At 45.3% G+C, this 19,638-nt stretch overlaps 1 protein-coding gene and 1 non-coding gene across 2 annotated transcripts in view; one reads left to right on the top strand and one right to left on the bottom strand.

The window, feature by feature from the left end:
• The window catches only part of KCTD1 (potassium channel tetramerization domain containing 1), a 99,644-nt gene extending 81,522 nt beyond the window's left edge, over positions 1-18,122 (bottom strand). The window contains exon 1 of the mRNA XM_052660545.1: positions 16,329-18,122. Coding sequence (XP_052516505.1) covers positions 16,329-18,122 — 1,794 coding nt within the window. The remainder of the gene's footprint in view (positions 1-16,328) is intronic.
• TRNAC-ACA (transfer RNA cysteine (anticodon ACA)) lies at positions 5,988-6,059 on the top strand. Its single transcript has one exon. It is a non-coding gene; the product is annotated as a tRNA-Cys (tRNA).
• Positions 18,123-19,638: the final 1,516 nt, after the last annotated feature.

The raw sequence follows: 19,638 nt of genomic DNA, 5'->3' as shown, positions 1-19,638 counted from the left end.
GTTCCTGGACCAGGGATTGAACCAGGGCCCCCATCATGGGGAACACAGAATCGTAGCCACTGGAGAACCAGGGAAGTCCCCCCTAATATTTTAATTGGGGGAACTGTAAGTCTGATTTCAAAGCGCCCACCTGTACCTAGGGGAGTGGACGAGGCCAGTCACAGGTCCATCTGCTCTGGGCTCGCACAGAGCCCTCTCTGGGGCTAGATGAGCACACGTGCTTATTGTGTGGGACCTGCTCCAGTGTTGGTGGGACCCAAGTGATGGGGAGGCAGTAGCTGCCCAGTCACTTTGGTCTATTTCAGTGACAGTTTTGTTAGTTCTAACATCTGTCTCTCCTATTTGAATGCAAAGTTTATGAGAAATGAGACCTTCCACCTCAATCTTTATAGGGTCATCAGTGACTGGCACATAGTAGGCGCTCAATTAATATTTGTTGAATGAACAGTTCAAGTGAGAGCCTTGGTTTTGCCATTTACTAACTGAACTTTCTGGGGCAGGCTACTTCATCTCTCCGGACTACAAGACGGTTATGTGGATTGGAATCATGGAATCAAGACTGTTACGCAGATGGCATCACATAGGCTGAGTATTTACTGTAACATGTTACATGCATATGTGTCAGCTACTGGATGGATCATGGGGATGAGTATTTTAGGAATTAGATGTATATCCTTGCTACCAGGCAGTGCACTAAAGACAACATGTTGGTATAAACTAAATTACAACTAAAACGTGAAATATTTGATGATTTATCTCAGTTAAACAAGTACTTTATTTGGAAAAGAGTTAAAAGCATGAGATAATCTCTCTCAAATTAGCACTTTGACACAAAGAGTGCCATTGTTCTATGTAATACATTGCCAAAAAGTTTAATATTCTTTAGTATTTGGATGAGATCTTTTCTGGTTGTAAAGTGGCTGTGAGAATGTTTTCAAAACTATTATTTAAAAAAAATGAAATTAATCATCTGGTCACATATACTGTTTTTAACGATAAAAGTTTAAAAGACCTTAATTCCATATTCTATATGATTAAGATATTTTATTTATTCAAATACATTTAGAATATATTTTACCAGACTTACCACATTCTAATGAAAATTAGAGATCAATTTCCAAAAATTTATTGTTTATAATTAAAAGAAATCAGAAAGCAGGAGTAGCAAAACTCAGATCAGATAAAATAGACTTTAAAACAAAGGCTGTGAAAAGAGACAAAGACGGACACTACATAATGATCAAAGGATCAATCCAAGAAGAAGACATAACAATTATAAATATATACGCACCCAACATAGGAGCACCGCAATATGTAAGACAAATGCTAACAAGTATGAAAGGGGAAATTAATAATAACACAATAATAGTGGGAGACTTTAATAACCCACTCACACCTATGGATAGATCAACTAAACAGAAAATTAACAAGGAAACACAAACTTTAAATGATACAATAGACCAGAAAAGACCTAATTGATATCTATAGGACATTTCACCCCAAAACAATGAATTTCACCTTTTTCTCAAGCACACACAGGACCTTCTCCAGGATAGATCACCTCCTGGGCCATAAATCTAGCCTTGGTAAACTCAAAAAAATTGAAATCATTCCAAGCATCTTTTCTGACCACAATGCAGTAAGATAATATCTCAATTATAGGAGAAAAACTATTAAAAATCCCAACATATGGAGGCTGAAAAACATGCTGCTGAATAACCAACAGATCACAGAAGAAATCAAAAAAGAAATCAAAATATGCATAGAAACAAATGAAAATGAAAACACAACAACCCAAAACCTGTGGGACACTGTAAAAGCAGTGCTAAGGGGAAAGTTCATAGCAATACAGGCATACCTCAAGAAACATGAAAAAAGTCAAATAAATAACCTAACTCTACACCTAAAGCAACTAGAAAAGGAAGAAATGGAGAACCCCAGGGTTAGTAGAAGGAAAGAAATCTTAAAAATTAGGGCAGAAATAAATGCAAAAGTAACAAAAGAGACCATAGCAAAAATCAACAAAGCCAAAAGCTGGCTCTTTGAGAGGATAAATAAAATTGACAAACCATTAGCCAGACACATCAAGAAACAAAGGGAGAAAAATCAAATCAACAAAATTAGATGTGAAAATGGAGAGATCACAACAGACAACACAGAAATACAAAGGATCATAAGAGACTACTATCAGCAACTATATGCCAATAAAATGGACAACTTGGAAGAAATGGACAAATCCTTAGAAAAGTACAACTTTCCAAAACTGAACTAGGAAGGAATGGAAAGTCTTAACAGATCCATCACAACCATGGAAATTCAAACTGTAATCAGAAATCTTCCAGCAAACAAAAGCCCAGGTCCAGACAGCTTCACAGCTGAATTCTACCAAAAGTTTAGAGAAGAGCTAACACCTATCCTACTCAAACTCTTCCAGAAAATTGCAGAGGAAGGTAAACTTCCAAACTCATTCTATGAGGCCAATATCACCCTAATACCAAAACCTGACAAAGATGCCACAAAAAAAGAAAACTACAGGCCAATATCACTGATGAACATAGATGCAAAAATCCTTAACAAAATTCTAGCAGTGAGAATCCAACAACACATTAAAAAAATCATACATCATGACCAAGTGGGGTTTATCCCAGGGATGCAAGGATTCTTCAATATCCGTGCATCAATCAATGTAATACACCACATTAACAAATTGAAAAGTAAAAGCCATATGATTATCTCAATAGATGCAGAGAAAGCCTTTGACAAAATTCAACATCCATTTATGATAAAAACTCTCCAGAAAGCAGGAATAGAAGGAACATTCCTCAACATAATAAAAGCTATTTATGACAAACCCACAGCAAACATTATCCTCAATGGTGAAAAATTGAAAGCATTTCCCTTAAAGTCAGGAACAAGACAAGGATGCCCATTCTCACCACTACTATTCAACACAGTTTTGGAAGTTTTGGGCACAGCAATCAGAGCAGAAAAAGAAATAAAAGGAATCCACATTGGAAAAGAAGAAGTAAAACTTTCACTGTTTGCAGATGACATGATCCTCTACATAGAAAACCCTGAAGACTCCACCAGAAAATGACTAGAGCTAATCAATGAATACAGTAAAGCTGCAGGATATAAAATCAACATGCAGAAATCCCTTGCATTCCTATACACTAATAATGAGAAAATAGAGAAATTAAGGAAACAATTCCATTCACCATTGAAACGAAAAGAATAAAATACTTAGGAATATATCTACCTAAAGAAACAAAAGACCTATATATAGAAAACTATAAATATAAAACACTGGTGAAAGAAATCAAACAGGACACTAATAGATGGAGAAATATACCGTGCTCATGGATCAGAAGAATCAATATAGTGAAAATGAGTATACTACCCAAAGCAATCTATAGATTCAATGCAATCCCTATCAAGCTACCAACGGTATTTTTCACAGAGCTAGAACAAATAATTTCACAATTTGTATGGAAATACAAAAAACCTCGAATAGCCAAAGCAATATTGAGAAAGAAGAATGGAACTGGAGGAATCAACCTGCCTGACTTCAGGCTCTACTACAAAGCCACAGTCATCAACACAGTATGGTACTGGCACAAAGACAGAAATACAGATCAATGGAACAAAATAGAAAGCCCAGAGATAAACCCATGCACCTATGGACATCTTATCTTTGACAAAGGAGGCAACAATATACAATGGAGAAAAGACAATCTCTTTAACAAGTGGTGCTGGGAAAACTGGTCAACCACTTGTAAAAGAATGAAATTAGAACACTTTCTAACACCATACACAAAAATAAACTCAAAGTGGATTAAAGATCTAAATGTATACAGAAACTATAAAACTCCTAGAGGAGAACACAGGCAAAACACTCTCCGACATAAATCACAGCATGATCCTCTATGACCCACCTCCCAGAATATTGGAAATAAAAGCAAAAATAAACAAATGGGACCTAATTAAAATTAAAAGCTTCTGCACAACAAAGGAAACTATAAGCAAGGTGAAAAGACAGCCTTCAGAATGGCAGAAAATAACAGCAAATGAAGTAACTGACAAAGAATTAATCTCAAAAATATACAAGCAACTCCTGCAGCTCAATTCCGGAAAAATAAACGACCCAACCAAAAAATGGGCAAAAGAACTAAACAGACATTTCTCCAAAGAAGACATACAGATGGCTAACAAACACATGAAAAGATGCTCAACATCACTCATTATCAGAGAAATGCAAATCAAAACCACAATGAGGTACCATTTCACGCCAGTCAGAATGGCTGCTATTCAAAAGTATACAAGGAATAAATGCTAGAGAGGGTGTAGAGAAAACGGAACCCTCTTACACTGTTGGTGGGAACACAAACTAGTACAGCCACTATGGAGAACAGTGTGGAGATTCCTTAAAAAACTGGAAACAGAACTGCCTTATGACCCAGTGATCCCACTGCTGAGCATACACACCGAGGAAACTGGAATTGAAAGAGACACATGCATCCCAATGTTCATCACATCACTGTTTATAATAGCCAGGACACAGAAGCAACCTAGATGTCCATCAGCAGACGAATGGATAAGAAAGCTGTGGTACACATACACAATGGAGTATTACTCAGCCATTAAAAAGAATACATTTGAATCAGTTCTAATGAGGTGGATGAAACTGGAGCCGATTATACAGAGTGAAGTAAGCAAAAAGTAAAACACCAATACAGTATACTAACATATATATATGGAATTTAGAAAGATGGTAACAATAACCCTGTATGCGAGACAGCAAAAGAGACACAGATGTATAGAACAGTCTTCTGGACTCTGTGGGAGAGGGCGAGGGTGGGATGATCTGGGAGAATGGCATTGAAACATGTATAATATCATATGTGAAACGAATCGCCAGTCCAGGTTCGATGCATGATACAGGATGCTCGGGGCTGGTGCATTGGGATGACCCAGAGGGATGGTACGGGGAGGGACGTGGGAGGGGGGTTCAGGATGGGGAACACGTGCACACCCGTGGCGGATTCATGTTGATGTATGGCAAAACCAATACAATATTGTAAAGTAATTCGCCTCCAATTAAAACAAATAAATTTATATTAAAAAATAAAATAAATCAAATTGTGTATTTTTAATGAAATGGATAACATGTTGTCAATACTTATAAGTCATTTCAACTTTTTCAAGATCTACTTAAAAGACAGTCCAAAATTTATCCTTTAATTATTAAATTATCCTCCTCACGGTATAAAGGAGAGAATAAAAGCTTGTGGATTTAATTTTATTTTTATATTTTAATGAGTTACACACTGGCTCAACAGGGATATTTAGAATTTAACATGCATTTTTCTATATAAATTTTAAAGTTATTCTTTGCCTTTTGTTTTTCATTATTTTGTCATTACCACAGATGGGGGATCTCCAGCTGGTTTATTTGCATATTTCCATTCTTTCACCTGTGTTTATAAATATTTTGTGGGTTTACGGGGGGCGGGGGGGATCCTCTGTTTTAGCTCAAAAAGAGAATACTGAGGATCAACTGGAAATTGTATACTGCCCCTCTACGTTTCCTGTACCCTGTCAGTAATCTATAATCAACTGAAATTCTTAAAAGCTATTAGTTACTGAGCACTTACTATGGGCTTTCACCACTCACAGCAGGAGTGCAGTCAATCCTCTGTGTCTATGGGCACCCAGAGTTTCAATCAACTGCAGATCAAAAGTATTTAAAAATATTGCAAAAATCACTCCAGAAACTTGAATTTGGGCTTCCGTCTATGGGGTCGCAAAGTTGGACATGACTGAAGCGATTTAGCAGCAGCAGCAGCAACTGTTTAAGAACATTTACATTGTATTTATAACTACTTACATGGCATTTACATGGCATCAGGCATTATAAGTAATCTAAAGATGATGCAATGTTTAGGGAGGACATTTATCAGTTATATACAAATACGACACCACTTGCTTCCCTGGTGGCTCAGCGGGTAAAGTGTCTGCCTACAATGCAGGAGACCCGGGTTCAATCCCTGGGTAGGGAAGATCCTCTGGAGAAGGGAATTGGCAACCCACTCCAGTACTCTTGCCTGGAAAATCCCATGGACTGAGAAGCCTGGTAGGCTACAGTCCATGGGATTGCAAAGAGTTGGACATGACTGAGTGTCTTCACTTCACTTTATATAAGGGACCTGAGCATCCCAGGGGGTCCTGGAACCCATTCTCTGAGGATACCGAGGAACAACTGGACTGCCACCTAAGAGAAGGGAAACTAAGTAACCTGCCCAAGGGTAATTCAGCTTAACTTTAATTTGGTCTCTCCTTTGGGAGGTCTAATTAGAACTGATGGAGAATGTTGGTTTTGCTCCAAATGTCCAGCAGGATCGGAGGCACTTTAACTGCTTGCCTTCCCTTTACTTTTTTGCTACTGTGCCTTTTCCCTTCTCACTGAAGCGTCCTGTAAACCTTGTGTTACCCATTGTCACAATTAAAAGGGCTACACGTCTGTGGCGGTCACTTCCTAGTGAAGTTCCTGCAGGAAAAAGTTGGGTGATTCTAGGACGGCAGTGCCTGGGCACTTCGCCTGTACGATCTGGGCGGGAGCTGGCGGCCAAGGGCAGCCGCCAGGAAAAGCCTCGGTGGGAAGCCTGTCATCCCATGCCAAGAGGTAAAGCCTTGCCCCATAAAGTACCTCAGCATTATTAAACATTTTCTATTTGTCAGGCACTTTATTGTCATTTTTATTGGCTCTTTTTACTAGTCATAACTGCATTAGAAGTGCGTACACTCTTTCAACTAAGTGCTCTGGCTCAAGTGGGAAAAGACAGAACTATACAGCTCTCCGTGGGGGTCAGTCCTCAGCCACTGCAGGGGGGCTCCAGGAGCTGGGCTTCACTGTGAGGAAAGGTTCCCCACTCCCCCCCCCCCCCCCCCCCCCCGCCGTCAGTCTGGCTGGAGCTGTCAGCCACTGACATCTGGAGCACTGTTGGACCATTCTACTTCACCCTGATCCAGAATGTTCTCTTGGACTGTCCTAAAACACCAAAAGCACGAAAATCACATTAAGACTCTCAAGTTTTTAAAAGACACATCCATCCGCATACTTGTGCTTCAGTGTACTTTTTTCTTTCTTTCCTCAGTGCCTGACAGCAATGCTTTTGTAACTTCAGCTAGGGAATTCCCTGGTGGTCCAGTGGTTAGGACTCTGTGCCCTCACTGCCAAAGGCACAGGTTCAATCCCTGGTCGGGGAACTAAGATCCTGCAAGCCATAAAGTGTAGCTAAAAACCACAAACAAAACAAAACAACCTTCAGCTATACATGACAGCGCCAAAAGTAGCACTGTAAAAGGGCCTAAACCTAGACTTGGAACTTAATTCCTCGGGAACGAGGTGAACTTGAGAAACTGCCTAATCTCTCTAAGGGTCAGTTTTCCTCATCTGGAGGATGGGTATAATTCCAGTTCCCACCCTTCCCCTTCATGTTTTTTTGTATAACATCTTGACTCTGCCTAGATCACCACTCACTTCCCAAGGGATGGTTCCAAAATCCATCACTCGAGATATCACAGGAGTTATCACACGTCGGGTCACTTGTCTGCCTCCTCCACAAAGCTGAGTCCTCCCAGGTCAAGGAGTTTATCTGTGTCCCCACAGTCTATCCAACCCAGTAACTGACACTAGGAAGGGCCCTGCAAAGCGTCCTTAGAATGAAATCACATATTAAAAAGCCCTTTGCAACCTGTAAAGCACTATTCTCATGAACCTCAGACGCGGCAGCCTACTTCATGCTGGGACAGCCAAGAGAGCCGTGAACTAAGGCTTTCTCACAAAAGGTCACAGCAGTGAGAAGGCTTACATTTTGACAAGGCAAGTTTTTTTTTCTTCTGAGATTTTACGTTTTCTCCTCACACACTTTTAAGGTTTAAATGTCTAGTCTTTCAGTTTGGTCAGGCCACCTTTGGTCCCATTTCTTAGAAAGCAATGCACACGCTGTTGACTCCCCAGGCTTTACTGGTGAGCAGTCAGTAGCTGGGCCAAGACCCCCATCCCCTCCCTCTCCATCAGGTCCTCCTCCTGACTTGCCCACTGCAGTTTACACTGTAGGTATTCCCCCTGTAGCTTCTCCAGTGTCTTCCTTTAACTATTTCTAAGCTATTTTTTACCTTCAAATTCCTGCCCTTGCACACAGTAAGTGCTCAATAAATGAATCCTACTTTCACAGTTATTTTGTATAACATCTTGACTCTGCCTAGATCACCACTCACATCCCAAGGGGTGGTTCTAAAACCCATCGCTCGAGATAGTAGTTAAATGCACAAAAAGGGTCTAGGATTCCATGATCCTCTTCGTAAGTTTAAAAAAAAAAAAAACTTGAGAGACATACCTGGAAATTCACCATCCTTCCTCCTTAAAAAATAATCCTGAAACCAGTGAAATCACCAGCACTATGAACATCCTACTATTAGTTTAAAAAAAAAAGGCAATGTGTGAAGGAACATCATGTTGAGAAGAAAAGAAAATGAAGCTAGCATAATCCATTTTCTAATATTCTTGTTACACTTTTATCTAGGTCCCCGTGTTTCTGCAGCAACATGTTTTCCACTGAAAAATAAACATACTGCCAGTCTCTCATTTTTTTTCTGGAGTAAAAAACAGTGAAATATTTGTTCAAGATGGAAAGAAAATAGCTAACGTCTATTTATATATAATTTTGTCAGGAAAAAATCACAAGATAGAAACCAACACTCCAGATGAGCTGGTTTATTGAAATTAATGGAAGTATTAAAGTTATTAATAATTAATATAATTCTAAAACCCACAAACATATTATTGGGGCTACAATACTGTGATTATTTGAAGAGCAAACTAGAGGTAACAGATCCCATATCATCACAGCGATCCTTTCTATTTTATAACAGCGCTCACTCTGTCAAATTAAAACAAGGCAGAAGAGGTCACTAATTAGTCAGAAATGCTGCATCCAAACACCAAGCAATTACCCTGATTCTGCAGTCTATTCAAAACATGTGTTAGTACTAGTACACATCAACTTTAAGTAAAATTTCTGTTGATTTTATATAGTCTCCAAGACCAAAGTCAAGAATTAGAAAATGATAATCCAATTACGCCAGGAGGGAAACACAACAATATAACAGATGTAGGCAAATACAGGCCTTACTTCTAAAATACTGGAATTAAAATTTATGAAAGCTATTGCCAAAACAACCTTCAAAATGTTTTAAGACTATGTATTATGACTGCTTCCCCTAATCCCAAACCATTCCAAATAAACTTTCTTGTGAAAAACTGTCGATCTCCATCTAAGCCAACTTTTGTGAATCCCCTAGAGTCTGGGCGGCAATTACGCCTTCAGAGGGTGCCTCCTACCCCCTCTAGCAATGGGAAGGGTCTAGAGAACAAACTCAGAAGAAAAGTGTAGAAAAAATGGCTTTGGTATAAAGGACACCTGGATGGACAGCTGGAGGTGAACGAGAGGGAGGGGGTCTGGGAGAGCCACAGTGCCAGAAGCCTCCGGAGACTGCCCACCTCCTAGGAGACCAGAGGGTGTGCTACTGGCCCGAGGCAACGGACGCCCCAGGAGGCAGAAGGGCCTGTGCGGCGTCAATTCACAAGAGAAACACTGAAGACTGGGACTTCATCAGCAAGATCAGCCGTTTTTCATGTGTTCATCAAACGCTCCAGAGTTAAGTGATTTTCAAACAGGAATTCGTTTAACACTGATGACCCAGGAGGTGAGAATGACCACTGTCCCCACATGATTCAGGAGGAAACCAAAGTCCAGGCCGGTTCTGGGCAGAGCTGAGATTTGTCGCTGGCAGTCTGGCCCGAGTCTGCTCTTAACGTGCTCTGTGATGGGGCGTCTCAAAGAGTGGCTGATACTGTCCCCAGATTCGGCAGAGGCTGGGACCACATGCAGCCAAATGGAAGCATGGTAAGTACTGGAAATAGTCTGTGTTCCCGCTTTTTTTTTTTCTTGCTGTATTTTATTAAGTTCTTACATTGCTCTAGCAAAGCACTTAAGGCAGTGATATGAATCTAATGTTATATCATCCTCTCTTTACTGGATTATTTTATACGAACAGCTAAGGTTTGTGGAATCAACAGCCCATGGATTTTAAAAGCAGACTTCAGAATCTGACAGTCCTGGATTCAAATCCCCACATAGTCACTACCAGTTTTTAGACCTTCAGGGAATTAAGTCAGCATCTATTAACCCTGGATTCCTCCTTCGTAAAGTGGAAATAATAACCACAACTCCTTGAAGGACTGTGTGAGGATTAAATTAGACCAAGTAGCCCACTGCTCCCAAGTGATGCAGAGGCTGCTGGTTGGGGGGCCAGTTTAAAGCCTTCGGTTCATCTTGGTTATTATGAATACTAATGATTACACTCCACTTCCTGACTACAGAGTCAGTCAGAGGTTGAGACAGTTGACATCAGACTCTGCAAGGAGGGAATCACGTTTGTGTCTGGACTGCGGCCCAGCGACATGACAGCCTTGCAGCCTCACGCCCCCTCCCTTCACTCCTGCCTCGATCTGGTCCAACTGTCCACCCAGAATGGCAAAGAAGCCAGGATGGTGAACCAGCTCAACGTCTGTAACTTCCTTAAAAACTACATGCCAAAAACCCACAGCAAGTTTAGGTATCAGAACAAATCCACAAGCTCAAGAGCCCACATGGGACCCAGCGCTATAAATCATAGTTTCCTTTGTCTTGTGTTAAGAGAGGAGGGATGGGGATGCATGATGAGAGCCTGGACTGAACTAGGTGAGTTAAGCTGGATGGGGGACACGTAATAAAACTAGAAATCGATAATTATAAGCTTCCAAACTAGTCTTGACATTCGGGAACTGAAGTATTCACAAAGGAAGCAACACTTATCTCTGCCATTCTCCCACATTCCTTTCTGAATTCCTCTCCTTTCTTCCCAGAAGCCTACAGCCGGATGGTCTCATCAATCTGTCAGCCCTTTACAGGTAGCATATTTTTGCCTCCTTCCGTTATGTGCCTAGAGCTTCCCTGGTGGCTCAGGTGGTAAAGAATGCAATGGGGGAGACCTAGGTTCAATCCCTGGGTTGGAAAGATCCCCTGGAGAAGGGAATGGCCACTCACTCCAATATTCTTGCCTGGACAATTCCATGGACAGAAGAGCATGGAGTGCTACAGTCCATGGGGGTCACAAAGAATCGGATATGACTGAGTGACTAACACTTTCACGTCCACTTTCTTTCCTTATAGACCGAATCAAACCACCCATCTGCCAGGGTTCACGGCCAGGTGATCAGGGGAAAGCAGTAATTCAGGGAGTGAAGGAGTCTAGATGTTCCCAGGAAGGCTTGCCTTACAAAGATGATTTTCAAAGTGTATACTTGGGTGGAGTATAGCAAACCACTAGTGTTAAGTAAAAACATCAGCACAATGTTTCAAATTCTTAAAGCTATGTTTTCTTTCATTTCCGTTTATCAAAGGCAATCAATTTCCCTTCTTAGACCAACCACTTCCCACCTCTCTACCCCGTATCTAAATTCTCCAAAGGACGACTTCCCTGGCAGTCCGGTGGTTAAGACTCTGCGTTTCCAATGCAGGGAGCACAGGTTTGCTCCTGGTTCAGGGAACTAAGATCCCACATCCCTCAGGGTATGGGGGTGGGGGCAGCAAAAACATTATCCAGAGAAGTCTTTCAAATGGCATCCTAACTAATTGGTACGATGCAGTGAATGACTGAATGATCAAAGAGAAGTTAAAAAAAAAAAAAGAAAAGTTCTATATACCTAGTCTATATGTTTGGTCCTAAGATTTTCAACATAGGTAACCACAAAGCAACTTCTGTATCAACTTTGCTTTTGAAATGGCGATGCAGACACCAAATGATAACTTGAAAGTGAACTTTTCATAAATCACTGAAATGGAGCTTTGGCCTAAATCAAGGTGAAAATGTAAGAGGTCTCATATACAACATGCAGTCCCATTTGAAGAAACTCTTCTTGCTTGAAATCTGTCTGCAATGATGAGAGGATGGCCTTTTATGTAACATTTGTCAGGGGAGCCAGATTTTAAATCAAGGTGATCCAAAGATTTACATTTAAGATGACTGCCATCCACTTTCCCTTTGGCAGCAAATAGTTTTTCTCCCTTTTCTGGATTAGATTTGATAGTGAGCTGACGTGTGTGCACACACGCACACTCAGTCACTCGTCGTGTCCGACGCTTTGTGGCCCCATGGACTATAGCCTGCCAGGCTCCTCTGTCCTTGTGATTTTCCAGGCAGGAATACTGGAGTGAGGTGCCCATGACATATATGTGGGTTTGTATCAATTTAAAATAATACACCTGAGTACTCATGGCAATATTAATACTAAAGAGTAAAATACAGATTTCTTTCCCAAATGACTTGCAAAAACAGACTTTCAAAACATTGAGTGTTTTACCTTTAACTGTCTTTATTTTAATCTCCTTTAATATTTAATGAGGCCAAAATCTTGCCAGTGAGACTATTTGCCAAGTGGAAAATGATTAATTTATAAAGATTTCTGGTACCAAAGCCAAAATAGTAAGTGTTCAGCAATTGTTTCCTAAAAGAACAAAGAAACTTCCATACTTAGGCTAATGCCACTTAGTTCCGTTACCAATTTGAACTTTCTATAAAGGAGAGCAAACATTCCTGCATGAGAAAAAAGAATACAGCCACAAAGTATTATTAAAAATCAGGAAAATATCCATTTTACACAAGGTGGTTAATCCTAACCGCTCCAGATAACCTACAGTTGACATAACTGTTAAACACACCCTTCTGTCTCAACTGAGGGGTTTCCCAGATGGCTCAGTGGTCAAGAACCCGCTTTGCAAAGCAGGAGATGTGGGTTAGATCCCTGGGTCAAGAGGATCCTTTCCTGGAAGAGGAAATGGCATCCACTCCAGAATTCTTACCGGGATAATCCCATGGACAGAGGAACCTGGCAGGCTACAGTCTGTGGGGTTGCAAAGAGCTGGACATGACTGAGCATGAATGTACCTGTCACATTTACAGAAGTTTGATTCCATCTTTAAGGAGAAAAAAAAAAAAGAGTATCCCACCTGCCTAGTCTCCAAATTCAAAATAAGACTTTGGCGATTATTTCAATGACACGCAAAATGCATGTTTTTTTCAAGTAAGTAGAACGAATATTCCTTCTCTCTTCCCGCATGACAGCACCTGAATGAAGACTGGATTTCCAAGTGCTGTCAGCATCCAGCTTCTTCAAAGGCAAGGTCATGAACCATTGGGTGTGCCCCACAGGGAAGCTGCTCTAATTTTCAGCTTAGAGATTCAAAGGACAGACTCTGGTCCCTAGTGAAGTCAATAAAACATAAAACACTGGATGTATACCACCAACCCTAGAATCTCGCCACTGATAGGTTTCCTACTTACAGAATTCCTTAAAAGTATTTCTGGAGGTAATCTGGGTTAGGGTCAAGAAACTTCAACTGAGGACACCTTTCTCACAAGTTTACAAATGCTGCCAAGTGTTGATGAGGCAAGAAAAATGCCACATTTTCATGCAAAGAGAATAGCTATGAAGAGGTCGAATAGGAGACGTGCTAAGCCTTTAAATATATACCATGTAATCTCCACCTAGGAGTTAGGAAGTTGTACCAGTAAGGAGATCATCTTAGACACAACAGCCTTGGGTGGAAGAGGGGAAAGAACTAAGACTATCTCTTACTTTGAACACAAACATTCAAGAGATTAAAGAGTGAATCAGTTAAGGTAACCATCACAACCACCAAGCCTCCACCCCCTTCAAAATTAAATAAAGCCAGGAACTTCACATGAGTGAAAGAATCACAAATTCCATAATCTTCATTAATCCTTTCGTGCATTCATTTGTCAACCAGTCCCGTAAGTGATACACTTATGAACACCCTCAAGAAGTAAAAGAGTAAACGCATTTACAGTAACAGGCTCTTCATTTGCTGAAAAACTTCAGATTCGATGAAAGACTCAAATAGGGTGTCACTGTGTCATCAAGAAGCCCTCAGTGGAATTCAGTGTGACTCCACTTGATAAGGTCTAGCCTGTACTAAGGTTAGACAGCCTATGTTTTATAATTAAGTAATAATGACTGAAGCTCGAGGTACACAGGGTATTTCCTGTGGATTAATGACCAGCCAGAGAAGCTGCTGACTAAAGTGATGCCTTAGGCCAGGAACCCCAGCCAGTCATTAAACCCCAGGAAATGCCCTGAACCTCAATACTGATTTCAGTAAATACAGGAGGAAAAAGTTTAATATCAGCTTTGTACTTACATTGAACATGCATCTCATACTTAGAATGCTCAGACTTTTGAAGGGACTTCCACAGAAGTTACTAAATAGTTCCCTTAAACTTCTTAATGCTGATGAAAAAGATTTTTACTTTAACATTAGTGAAAGCAAAGAAACTTTCTGTAGTGTTTTAACTGCAAAGGACTTAGCTAAGATACTGTTTAAAAGGCATAGTGATAACATAACCGACATATGGACATACGGACACTCCAAACTATATTTAACTTGGGAGTTACCTAACAAGAACTCAAGAATAAAAGCATTAGTGTCCAGGTTTATAGAAATGACTGATCTCACTCAGTTAAAATAAAAGACTGTGACAGAGTGCTGTAATTCTTAGAACAAAACCAAACCAACGAAACAAAGGTCCCTCATCTTTTGTGGCTCTTAAGTCAGGATTCCCTGTGACACTAGCGTCAAAAAATCAGTAGACAAGACGCCAACTGCTTCATTGTTATTTCAAGCAGATAGGTACTTTAATAAACTCTCTTAGGCTTTTAACTCTTAATTAATCAGGTGCTACTTGAAATCAGGGCATTTTAAGGGTTTTACTTTATCAGAAGAATCCGATCATTTACTTCTGCTTTCAAAGAAAAAGCAAATCCAAAGTCTCCAACCTTCCAACTCCCTAAACCACCTCGTGGTCTGTCAGAAACTGCACTATAAGCACAGAAAGACACACAGCCTCCGGGGCTCGTGTAGCTTAGAAAACTCTGGTGTTTATAGCACCATTCACAAACCCTTTCTCAGTTGGCCTTGAGGCTTGCTGATTAGCCAGTAAACGTCTGAAAGGGTCAGTTTATCCAGAACTGGAATTTCCACTTTGGAAAAAGCATAGAGGTACCTGACATCTGTGCCTTGAAAGGCCTGCCCTACACCCCCAAACTCAGGGCCAAGCTGTAAAAACCCAGGGGCTACTCCTGTCTGAAGAAGAGAGGAGGGTCCCCAAGGACCTCTGCTTTTTGGCTCCTACAGCACAGTATCCAAAAGATGAACCTAGCTTTAAAAGAATATGAATATATTCTTCTAGGAAAAACAGTAAGACAAATATCCAGTTGAACGTCTAATCTCAACCCAGAAGTCTAACCACTTTGAATTAAATAATTTCAACGTTCAAACAGCTCCCTTATCTTTGTTAAGGATCCTAAAGCCCAGAGAGATGAAGTGATTTACCCGAGATGGCTCAGCTTCTGAGCTAGCTTACTTCAGAGTTCTTTCCACTCTAATCTGCTGTTAGCTCAACTGTCTATCTTGCCATCACTTAACTGCGCCCTAGACCAACAGCTCCATGGCGCTAGGAAAGACAGCAAAGTTCCAGTGCCCACACAGCCCAGCACAGAAAGCATGCTCCAACTGGGAGACTGGCTGGGAGTACAGACACTACCTTTCCAAACCATCAACAAGTGACTTAATTGATGAAAACGACATTCCAAACGGTTGCTTTACATTCAACTACACCTCACAATATAAACTGGCACTCACCCACCACTCTCCAAAATCCGCCCCTTACAGGAAGTGGGAATGGCATGTCTGAGTTATAATCATTTATAACTGCTTTTTTACCTTCATAAGTTAGTGTGAATATGTACTAGAGTATTTTAATCGTTGCTTTATTCAAAGATAGTTTAAGTAACTGCTTCATTTAGAGGCACAGTATTCCTGCACGCTTTGCCGTCTAAAACCCAGACATTCAATGGAGGGTTGAGCCGACCCTTTTGTTCTGTGAACTCTTTTAAGTTTTCAGCGTTACTGCGCAGGAGGGAGTGTTAGCTAACTGGCCCTGTCCAAGCCTTTACGGTTAGGTGGAAACTTTCCTGAAAAGCGTCAAGAGAGTTAAGCTTTTAACAGTGAAATCGAATCCGATTCAGCTTATCGGCTACTTTGAAAAACTTCCCCCGCCCCCCACCAACCCAGGCCCGCGTGAGCCCACGGTAGTCTCCAGTGGTACCAGAGAAACACTTCATGCATAGACTTTGGTTTGGTTACCTGGGTGGGGGAAACAATAGCAGGTGAAACTACTGTGGGAGAATTGCTGCTCCTGTGCCCATTGGCTTCTGGAAGAAGAGGCAGGGGGTCGTGTTTCACTGAAACCACCACCACCGCGTCCACAGGCTCCGAGGGGCGGATACAAAGTCTTTTAGGGGAAGAGGGGCCGCACATCTCCCCCGACCCGAATACCGACTCGTACAGGGCGCGCTTGGGCGCAGCCTCCGATTTCACATCGGGCCCGACCTGGCTGTCTCTGGGGAGGATATAGGTGTTCCCCAGCGAGGGCGGCTGGGGGCGGTGGTGCTGGGAGGGATGAGTGGGGGGCTGGTGGGAGTGGTGGCGAGCCGCCCCGTTGAGAGCCTCGGCGTAGCAGCCCTGCGGGGCGGGCGAGCCCAGTTTGGTACCGATGCCGGCGATGCTGTTGAGCGTGGCGATGGAGACGGCGCCGATGCAGTGGTTGGTGTAGGTCTTGGAGAGTTTGGCTGCCTTGGAGAGCATCTGCATCCTCGTGCCCAGCAAGTTCTTGCCGATGGCTTTGTTCTCGTACCAGGTCACATCGCCCTCGCTGCAGTGGTCCCGGGGCCGCTGGAAGAACGCCTTGCACAGGGGGTTGCGCTTCGACAAGTACTTGACGAAGCTGGCGTAGGGGCAGAACTCGGTGCCCGTCTCGTACATGCGCGGCAAGTTCTCCTCGTCGCTGCTCTCGGCGCGCTTCTTGCTCCACGACGACGAGCGCGACTTGTGGTAGGGCCCGAGGGACTTGAAGTAGACGAACTTGCGGCCATCCTCGTCCATGGCCAGCCCGAAGGAGTCCTCCTCCAGCTCGCGCTGGTTCTCGCGGCCGCGCGTGCAGAAGTACATGCACGTCTCGAACCAGACCTTGTTGAGCAGCCCGAAGGGCGTGTTGGTGCTGAAGACGCTGGAGGTGTAGAGCTTGCGCAGGTCGGCGCGCGTGATGGCCTGCTTCTGCACCACCGGCCCCGCGCCCTGCTCCTCGAGCTTGCGGATGACCGCAGCCAGCGTCAGGTTGGCGCTGCGCAGCTCGGGGTCCTTGGTGAGGTCGAGCGTGCGGCAGTACGGGGGCTCGTTGAGGTAGCGGTTGAGGGAGCTGCGGATGCTGATGAGCGACGACTTGCTGTAGAGCTGGCCGCTCTTGGAGCGGGCCTCGGCGTAGAAGGAGCGCAGCACGCGGCACAGCGCCCCCTTGTCCATGGTCTCGAAGTCCGGGCTCTGCGCCTTCTCACTCAGGTATTCCCGGAAGATGCGCACGGCATAGCGGGTGGCCAGCCGGGTGTTCTCGCTCAGCCGGGCCCGCTCGGGGCGCTGCAGCACGTCGGGGTCCAGCTCGGCGCCGGCCCCGGGCGGCCCGCCGCGGGCCCGGGGCGCCAACAGTCGCGGCGGCGCCTCAGGCTCCAGCGCGGCGCTCTGGTCCATATTGATCCTATGGACCGGCTCGGGCTCCAGCTCCTCCCCGGCCGAGTCCTCGGGCTCTAGGGGCTCGTCCCAGTCCAGCCCCATCTCCTCCTCCTCCTCCTCGTCCTCCTCCAGCCCCCCACCTCCGTCCTCCTCCTCCTCGTCCCCCGTTATCTGCACCTCCTGGATCTCGTCCTCCTCCTCGTCTTCCTCCTCCTCCTCGCCCGCGCTGCAGTAGTGCGGGCGGCCGTGGCGGCGGCCGCGGCCCCCCACCCCGCGCTCGCCCTCGCCCCGCTCCCCATTGTTCTCGGCGGCGGCGGCGGCGGCGCTGCCGCCCGCGCTGGTGTTACAGTCCCCGCTGCCAGGCATTCTCGCCATATTGCCGTCTCTCTGCCAGTCCTCGGGCAGGGCGCATGCGCTATATTGGACCGCAGCGCTGAGAGCTTTTGTGTTTAATGACCTTCAGCTACCGGGAGGCAAAGCCGGGCTCTTAAAGGAGCCGCGCGCCAATTGTCAGTTCGGAGCGCTGCTCCGGAGGGGTAGCGGCGCGCGGGGGATGGAGGGGTAGGGAGGCGGGGGTACGTTAGACAGGCAGCGCGTAAGGACCGAGGCTGGCTGGCCCCTCTTCCTCCCCCACCCCTCTCCCCACTCGGAAGAAAACTTTGAAGGGGGGGTGGGGGAAGGAAGGGGAGGGAGAGCTGTCGATGGGGCTGAAACACTCCCAACTTACCCTCTGGCTGAGTGGCGCGCGGGCCCGGGCGGGAGCGAGGGAGGGCCGGCTGGGAGGGCGGGGCGGTCTCGCTTCTCTAAGTAATGCCCGAGGAGCAGTGCCCCTTCCACCGCCCCCTCATTGCCCCCCGGAGCCGGGGGTTCGGGGAGGCGGCTGCACCGGGCGCGCCGCGGATGCTGCTTCGAGAAGCCCGTGTCTGGGGCCTCCCGGAACGGAGCGGAGCAGGCAGGTTAATGAGCAGGGTGGAGGAGGCACGGCGAGGCCCCGCACCCTCTCTGCGCCCGCGGCCAGGGCGCAGCGGGCGAGGCTTGGGAGCGGGATGGGGCTGGCGGCAGCGGCGGCTCCCCCACCTACTTGCTGGGGGCGAGGCGCGGGGGCCTGGGGGCAGCCGCAAGGCTCCCAGCTCTCTTTCCGACTCTTGCAAAGGAGCGAAACACGCCCCACGTCAGCCTCATCCCTTTCGACTTTTCCAACAGCTACTTTTAAGCTGTCATTAAAGACCTGGGGCGCTCCCCGTAGGTCTGGGGCAAGTCCGCGCCGGTCCAGTCAGCCTGGGGAAGGAGCGAAGGCAGAAAGACTGGGAGGGGCGAGTGGGAGGGGAGACGCGGGGGAGAGGCGCTCGGGACCCCAGGGACCCCTCCCCACCCGCCCAGGCCACCGCCCTCCTGCCTCGAAGCAAACTAACACAACTCCCGACGGCGAGGCGCTCCGCCTGGTCGGAGCGGGCAACGCCAGTCCCTAAGACCCTGGGGGCCGGTGGGCGGGAAAGAGTAAACTTGGGTCTCGGCCGCCCCCGCCGCCGCCACGATTCCGGCAATTCGGATCCTGGGCGCGCTCTGGTTCCAAGTTTGCCAACCGCCATTCGTTCGCCCTCGGGGCTGTGCTGCCTTCGGCGCGCGGGGGCGGGCACCTCCGAAACTGGAAAGGCGGCCAGAGAGCTCGCCGGGTCCCGCTTTCCCATCGGAGACACTGTCCCATTTCCAGCCAAACGCCCGCCCACGGAGCGCCCAGGCTCCGGGCACGTCCTTGTCACCGCCTCCAGGACTCCGGGCCCGGGGGCAGCGCCCCCAGACCCACCGAGACCTCGGCTCATTTCTTTGGAGGCACAGCCGCGGCCATCTCCGGATTTTGTAATGCCTTCTAACTTGCTCCTCCTCGGGGAGC

Source organism: Budorcas taxicolor, chromosome 22, assembly GCF_023091745.1.
Source record: "Budorcas taxicolor isolate Tak-1 chromosome 22, Takin1.1, whole genome shotgun sequence".
In the NCBI taxonomy this organism is placed as follows: Eukaryota; Metazoa; Chordata; class Mammalia; order Artiodactyla; family Bovidae; genus Budorcas; species Budorcas taxicolor.
The sequence above is the reverse complement of the archived record's forward strand: the minus strand, read 5'-3'. Positions and strand labels throughout refer to the sequence as shown.